At 32.6% G+C, this 7,791-nt stretch overlaps 1 protein-coding gene across 1 annotated transcript; it reads right to left on the bottom strand.

Moving 5' to 3' along the window:
- Positions 1-2,027: 2,027 nt before the first annotated feature.
- Positions 2,028-7,148, bottom strand: LOC105116064 (3-oxoacyl-[acyl-carrier-protein] synthase I, chloroplastic-like). Its single transcript, XM_011013230.1, has 7 exons — positions 6,540-7,148; positions 5,767-6,198; positions 5,363-5,536; positions 2,943-3,056; positions 2,737-2,838; positions 2,548-2,614; positions 2,028-2,452 (listed from the first exon to the last, which is right to left on the bottom strand). Exons 1-7 carry the CDS (start codon positions 6,981-6,983, stop codon positions 2,385-2,387), a joined length of 1,401 nt encoding a protein of 466 aa, XP_011011532.1. The 5' UTR covers positions 6,984-7,148; the 3' UTR covers positions 2,028-2,384.
- Between the last annotated feature and the right edge of the window lie 643 nt (positions 7,149-7,791).

Here is a 7,791-nt window from a genome sequence, read left to right on the forward strand (position 1 = left end):
ATCATAAGAAACAAAACTAGAAAATAAAAAAAAAAGTTATAAATAAAATTAAAAAATTCATAGGAAAATAATGCAATTCTCGCATAGTAACTTCTAGATTTTATCACAAAGCCTTCTCGATGTCCAATTATTAAGAAATTTTAACTCTGTAAAAACAATGCCTTTAAAATCTTTTGGAAAAATTTTAACATAATCCAAAATATTTTTTTTTCAAGGAAATAATTTCTCTTTTTAATTTAAAGTATTGATGTTTTGAGAATTTTTATTTTAATTATCTTGAATTTTTGTTATAAAACAACATTGTCACCGGAAAAAAAATATTTTTCATCAAAAAAAAATGCATAGATATGAGCAGGGCTTTGACTTATGAAATATATATTTTCTTTCAGAATTTAAATCTTGCACCCTTGCAGATATTTATTTAAGTTTTCATGTAATAAATAAAACTAAGCTTTGAAAATTGGCATACGTGGGTGTCAAATTGAAACAAATATATGAGACTGACCTTCTAGATCCAATAGTGGACTTTTACCTCCCAGGTCACACTGATGTGTCATGACCTTTCAAGTTTAATAGCTATTTGGATTTTTTTTATTTAATTTTTAATTAATATCCTTTTATTTTAAAATTATTTAATTTAACTATTTTTTAAATATTAATTAATATTTTTTATGATTTCTATAATTCCATAATATTCCAAAAGATTATTGTAATTTATCTTCATATGTTTTTTATGTTAAATTTAATTTACATTATACATTTATAAGGATGAAAATAATATTTAACCATCAGAGTAAATCTACAAATCAATAAAAAAAATTATAAAATGAAAACAAAAACAAAGATAAAATATGGAAAAATCAATTTCTTATTTTAATAATTAATTAGTCTTCATAATTATTTTTTAGATTTATCAATCAATATAGTTTTTAATTCATTATATAAAATAAAAACATATCTTTCATTGTTAACAAATTTTATAATATTTTCCGTTCCTCTTATAACAAATTTTGTAATATAAAAATACATGTTGCAGTCTAGACAGTAACACAAATCTTGGAAAATTCTATCACTTATTAACCTCGAAAACTCAGTCGTTTCGAAATTTTTTTTCCATGAAAATAAATTTTTCTATTCTCTTATAATCAATGCAATGTTTTTAACTAATATAATTGTTTGTCTAAAAAATCATTTTATAATTATTAAAGCAACTTAGCAAAAAAATATTAAAATAATATTCATATTTTTGTGATCAAAAGCTAAAAAATAAATCATAGAAGTGGTAAAATTATGTTTAAAATACATTTAAAATTTTTAATAATAAAACACCAAATTTTAGATTTTAATGAAGAATTTATTATTGTTGTTATTGATATTATATAAGATATATAATAATCGGAAAAAATACTATTAAAATTCAAAAAAAATCTATAGATAGTACTTAAAAAAGGTCACTGATGAGTAAGTGAAAAAACAAGGAGGGAATGAAAAAAAAAAAAAAAGGCAAAGCCCAGAGCTTGGCCTGCCCATAGCAAGCCGAGAGCGTGCGGGTCTGGAGACCTGTTCATGCAAACCTCTGCCACGACACAGAATTGTCATAAACTTGACCATGACAGTATATTAAGGTTCTTGTACATCACACAAAAGGAACCCAATTCTTTTAGTGTTGTAGAGTAATTCTAGTTTTATACCAAGGGTCATGTCCAGTTACTCAGGTTCCACGATGCATAATCGGTACTGTACTCTGATGTGTATTCTTGCTCCTGGTAAGTATACAATAGACCTAAACAAAATTGGGTATGGAGCGAATGTAGAGCACCTGTTTTTGAGTGGAAGATTTGTCCACATTTGGACAATCTGGATATGAGTAACCACATCCAATGCAAGTATGCAACAAACTTAGCAAGGGATCCGAAGGCTTCTGAGGAACTCTTTTGGAAACCAGAAACCCCTGTATGAATCTGAAGACAGAATTAATTTAAACCTTCTACAAGGACAAGTGAAACCATGGACTCCATTTACATCAGTTAAAAAGGAACGTGACAGTATTAGAACAGGTCTCGCAGACGTTCATTTCTCTGCTGCACAACGCGAAAGTCAAAACTGAATGAAATTACATGCCTCTTACTTTCTAAAAGTTCAATAAACGCGAAGAAAAATGAAATTTCATTAAGAGAAAAGATCCATAAACCTTAGGCTGTAGTTCAACTCAAAATTGACAAGAAGATGATTATTACGCAGCAACTTGAATTAGAAGATGGAGACTCATTGACTAGTGAATTAAGCATATCCCGACTAAGCAAGACTGATCACTACAAGAAATGCAGACAAGCTGGATGCCCGGGGCTTGAATGCATGAAAAGAAATGCAGGAAGGTCAGGTGATCAAGGCTTGAATGCAGAAAAGGCCACGACAGAGTTGTGTCCACCAAATCCAAATGAATTTGAAATAGCTGTAGACAGACATGGTTAAAGCCACCAATTTCAAACTCTGGATTAAAGCAATTGAAAAATCAAAATTCCACATTGAAAGGTTTCGCCATCTTACCAACATTTACTTCATGTTGTTGCTTTTTGTTGGCAACAGTATCAAACTCAACTGAGGGCTCTGGATTCTGCAGTCAGAAAAGAATACACCAAGAGGATAGTCATTAAAAAATCTAGTTGAATTAACAAGCAAACACCTCAAGAACCACAAAGTTATGCACTTATAACTTGGAAATGATCTGACACATACAAATTGGTTAATACTAGGATGCAGCCATCCTGTTGTTATGGCCTTCACAGTTGCAATAGCTTCCAAACCTCCAGAAGCACCAAGGCAATGTCCAATCATAGACTGAAACAAAATGAACAAGCATGTAACATCTACGACCCATTGGAAGAGAACATCATCATAGCCTTCTCTATTCAAAACTTGTCAACAAGAGGGAGGGAGATTACCTTGGTTGCATTGATTTTGATCTCTGAAGTGTTCTTAAATACCTTCTTTATAGCATTTATCTCAGCAAGGTCACCAGCAAGAGTGGAAGTTGCATGTGCATTTATGTAGTTAACCTGAAAAATTAATGCACTAGATTAATCTGCCAGCGATACCACCATCACCAACAGCAGCAGCAACTGCATTCTTTTTCTTTTTCTTTAAGAAAATTATAATGGCATTAAGTAACCACATTTAAGGACTAAACCAATATATGCTTTCCAGCTATACAGGACCCCATGAAAAGATATTGATGAAAAGTTGTTGAAATTGAATTCTTCTGTCCTAATTTATGCATTAGAACAAAATAGCTTTGCTGTGAAATGAATTTACTAAAAGAAACATTTTGCATAATTTTAATGTAATTTGCCAATTCATTTGCAAACTGATCACGCTTTAAATCATTCAAGTACGTATTCCAAAATCTCCTTTACTTGTATCTCTAATTCAATAGAGTAACATGGACAATTCAACAACAGATTTTTACTATACATTCATAAATTGGAGTACAGAAGGGGGGAAAGATTCCACACTCAGTGCTGAACTTGTTGAGATTTATCAACAACTACTATATCTCTAGCTTTTCTCTGTGTCTCAGCTATCAAACCACATCCAATTAAGTCCTTATTTAGAGGGATAACCACGCTTTTATCCATAAACTTTTTCATCATTTTCATTTGAGTCTTTACACATCAATTCTTGAGCGTTTTAAACTATAAAAAAACATTTACAATTACACATATTGTTCCACAGATACCCTCATGAAGAGCATTCAAATCATTGCCATTCCATTGATCAAAAGGGTATTTGCGGAAGAAAGAGCTAAATTAGAAAACTTCATATAATTTAGATATGCAAATAGGAAAAACTAGAATCAACAGGTTTAGAATAGAAATCTTAAAAAAGTTAAGGAACCATCCCTTAATCAGATGTATTTTATTTGCCATTCCTGCTAATGTGAAGCTGACTTTGTGATGGTAACTTAAGAAACCAAACACCACATCATCCACTCATTATTTTAGAAAAATAATAATAAAAACTTCCCTTCTCTCCTCTGAACTCATAACTTTCCTCCATTTCTATCTGCTGAAACTCCTAATTTCCCAAGCATAAAAATCCAAACAGATACAGGAAAAAAACCCAACTCTAAAGTTCTTCTCTTCACCATCAATTCCCCTTCTAACACCAACACTTTGAATCTTTGTATACACCCACACACCATAAAGGCAAATTATAATCTATAGGATAAATTCAAATATAAACACATCCTAAAAATGGCTCCACTCACGTAGCCATACCCTAGCATCACAACCAAAAAGATTTGTTTAATAGCATACTTAATCCCCATTGTACATGTATCAATAAGAGCTAAATAAAATCACAAATGATCAACAAGCGAAATACAGAACCCAAAACAACAACTTTACAGGCACGTGAATAACAATATCCTATCCAACAATGGGGTTTCTACATTTTGAAATGAAAACTCATGGTGAAAGCTTTGAAAAATTTATTAACCATGAAAGAATGTGCATGAGAACCTACTCAGCATAATAAGACATTCTCTTATGGGAGATAAAAAGAGAAGGGGCAGGGTCTCAATACAGATGCACTCAGAAAAGTAGAGAAACAGAAATTTGGATTTTAAGTTAATTTTAAACAATCCACATCATGAGAGAGGAGAGAGAGATCTATATCCCTGCAGAATAAGTAACCAACAGGAATCATCTGATGTTCTTTTTTTTCTATTTTCTTTTTCTTTTTTTCTCTGTTATTTTTTCTCCCTTTTTTGTTCTAATTTAAAGTGGTTAAAAAGGCATTTGGTATTGAAGGTAGTTTACTTGGATTTTTGCCTACAGAACAAAGGTGAGAGCAGCTCCAACAACCCCAACAGAGAAGTTTTGAGTTTAACTCTCCACCCATACCAGCAACCTGCCAACACCTCAGGACCAAAAGTGTCCCTGCTAATTGCTTGTGAAAATGGTATGGTAGGAATACACGTGAACAACAACTAATTGGCTATGCTGATAGCTCTAGACTTTTGTATAACTTCTAGTTATTGTAGGAGCTCCTATACTCTGGTATTAAAGTTGTTGATATTAAAAGCATGCAACTTAACACCTTCTATTTACTCTAATGTGCATTGATCCTCATCACATAATGAAAGTTAAAGGAAACAGGCTTTTGGAGATAGCACACACAATAATTAAATGCATACCAAAGGAAACAACAACTCCATGAGATAGCTTAAAAAGACCACAGTGCTAAATATAAAACAATCTTGATATATTCCACCACATTAGTACTGACATAAACAAAACAAAACACGAGAGTACACACACACACACACAAAATGAGGATAATCATCAGAAAATAGAGGTACCTCCTCAGGAGACACGCCGGCATCTTCAAGACTTCTCTCAATGCATGAAGACACTCCAAGACCATCAGCTCTTGGATCAGTCATGTGATAAGCATCACAGTTAACAGCACCTCCCAAGTACTCAGCAATGATTGGTGCACCTCGTCTCATTGCATGTTCCAAGCTCTCCATTACCTGCCAAGCCATACAACTCCATTCATATAACATCTAGATTCCAACACATAGTGGAATATCTTATTAAATTATGACCATTCAAGTAGATCTCAATTCCATCATTTATGACATGCAGGTGCAATGTCAAAAAAAGATATAGTTGACAGGAGAAAAAATAAAAGGAAAATAGATGAAGAAGCTTAAAATCTATAGATAATCCATCCTTAGCACAGAAATAGACACGAGCTTACCAACACTCCTGCACCTTCACCCATAACAAAACCATCTCGATCTTTGTCCCATGGCCTAGATGCGGTTTTTGGATCATCATTTCTTTGTGATAAGGCCCTGCATGCAACAAAACCTCCCAAACCAATAGGAATGATAGCAGCTTCTGTTCCACCAGCAATCATCATATCTGCCTCACCTCGGCGAATGTGATTGGCAGCAGCATAGAAGCAATAATTAGAAGTAGCACAAGCAGTTGAAATCGAGTAATTTGGACCCATGAAACCAAGTTCAATTCCAAGCAAGGCAGAGGCCATGTTTGTTATAGCATAAGGAATAAAAAATGGGGTAATCTTTCTGTGTCCTTTCTCAATTAAAGATTGAACACCATCGGAAAAGACTGTAAGACCACCCATCCCTGTTCCAACAAGCACACCAGCTTTCTCCTTATCAATCTGCAAACACACATTACAACAATCAGAAGCAAAGTACACATACCAAATCCAACGAACAAATAAACAAACAACAAGCCAAATACCAAATCCAATCGGCATACCATGCAATTCAAAATAAACTTAAAAGCATAATTTAAACTTTCAAGAATAATATCTTCACCGTTTTCGTAGAGACACTCAGTTTATTATATAAAAAATACTTAAATTTGCCAATAAAAACAATCATCAGATAAAAAAATACGAAACCCCCCACGAGCAAAACAACGAAATAAAGAAATCCCAGAAATAAAAACACAAAAGGAACCAAACTGACAAGAAAGCAAAAACAATTAAGGAAAAACCTTAGATAGATTATTCCCTCCAAGATCCGCATCTTCAAGAGCCTTCTTGCCAGCAACAATGCAATACCTCAAGCAATTATCAAGCCTCCTATCATTTTTTCCATCAATATAGCCTTGTGCATTAAAGCCCCGGATCTGCCCAGCGAAGCGGGTAGGAAACTTAGAAGCATCAAAGCGGTCGATGGTTCCAATCCCACTTTCACCAGCAAGCAATTTATCATAATAAGCATCTACGTCATTACCAAAGACAGATACCAGTCCCATGCCCGTTATGACAACCCTCTTTTTGGGGTCTTTCTCTCGTTTTGGAGCTGAAACGGTGGAGGATGACGATGCTTTGATGAATGAGATTCTTTCAGGTGGGGGCTTTGTTGCATTATGAGATTTTTGGTGAAGTGGGTTTAACGGAGATGAAGAGAGATATAGAGATTGCAGGGCTTCCATGGCAAACTCTGGAGTTTGAGAGAAGGGGAGAGGGAGAATTTGAGAGAGCGATAATAACGATGTTGTGTGTTTGTGTTCTGTGTTTGTGTTCTGTGCTGAGAGTGAATTGGAGGTAGTTGTAAACTTGTTTGCAAATAAATAAAACCAATGGGATTGTGGGATGGTTTGGTTTGGGTTGGCTTGGCTTGGCTGTGGAGGTTGTTGTCCTAACAAAAACTAAAGCAGGCAAAACACTCTAGCTATTTCCATTTACTATTTTTTTATGTTAAAAAATCGAAAAAATCTATATATTCTAGTTTTTTTTATTATGTATTTCTATTTTTAATTTGATTATGATTTTTATGATTTTTTTCTTAAGTCTTCTATAAAATAATTATTATTTTTAATTTTACTTTTCAATTCAAGTTAATAGTATATTTTTTTATCCTTATATATATTTTTTATAATTGCTATATATATCTTTTTTTTCTCGTATGATTCAAATAAGATCACCTTATTTAGTTTGTTGGAATTATAAACTAAGTTATTAGATTTTTTAAAAGAAAAAACACCTAAATATTTTACTAGAAAAAATAATAATATGGATCTATAACATAACATATGCACCATCCTAGTAATAAAACTACAAACAATGAAAAGAGACTAATTATTTTTTTCTAATTCAATGCAACTTTTCATACATCAAAATCAAAGTTATTGGTGATCAAAATTTAACCACTTGAGAGCTTGAGCTCTTTATAATTTTCTATCTCTTTTCTCAACTAAATCATAAAAATAAAAAATAAAGTTAAGAAATAAAATATATTAA

The sequence above is a fragment of the Populus euphratica genome, unplaced genomic scaffold (assembly GCF_000495115.2).
Source record: "Populus euphratica unplaced genomic scaffold, PopEup_1.0 scaffold840.1, whole genome shotgun sequence".
In the NCBI taxonomy this organism is placed as follows: Eukaryota; Viridiplantae; Streptophyta; class Magnoliopsida; order Malpighiales; family Salicaceae; genus Populus; species Populus euphratica.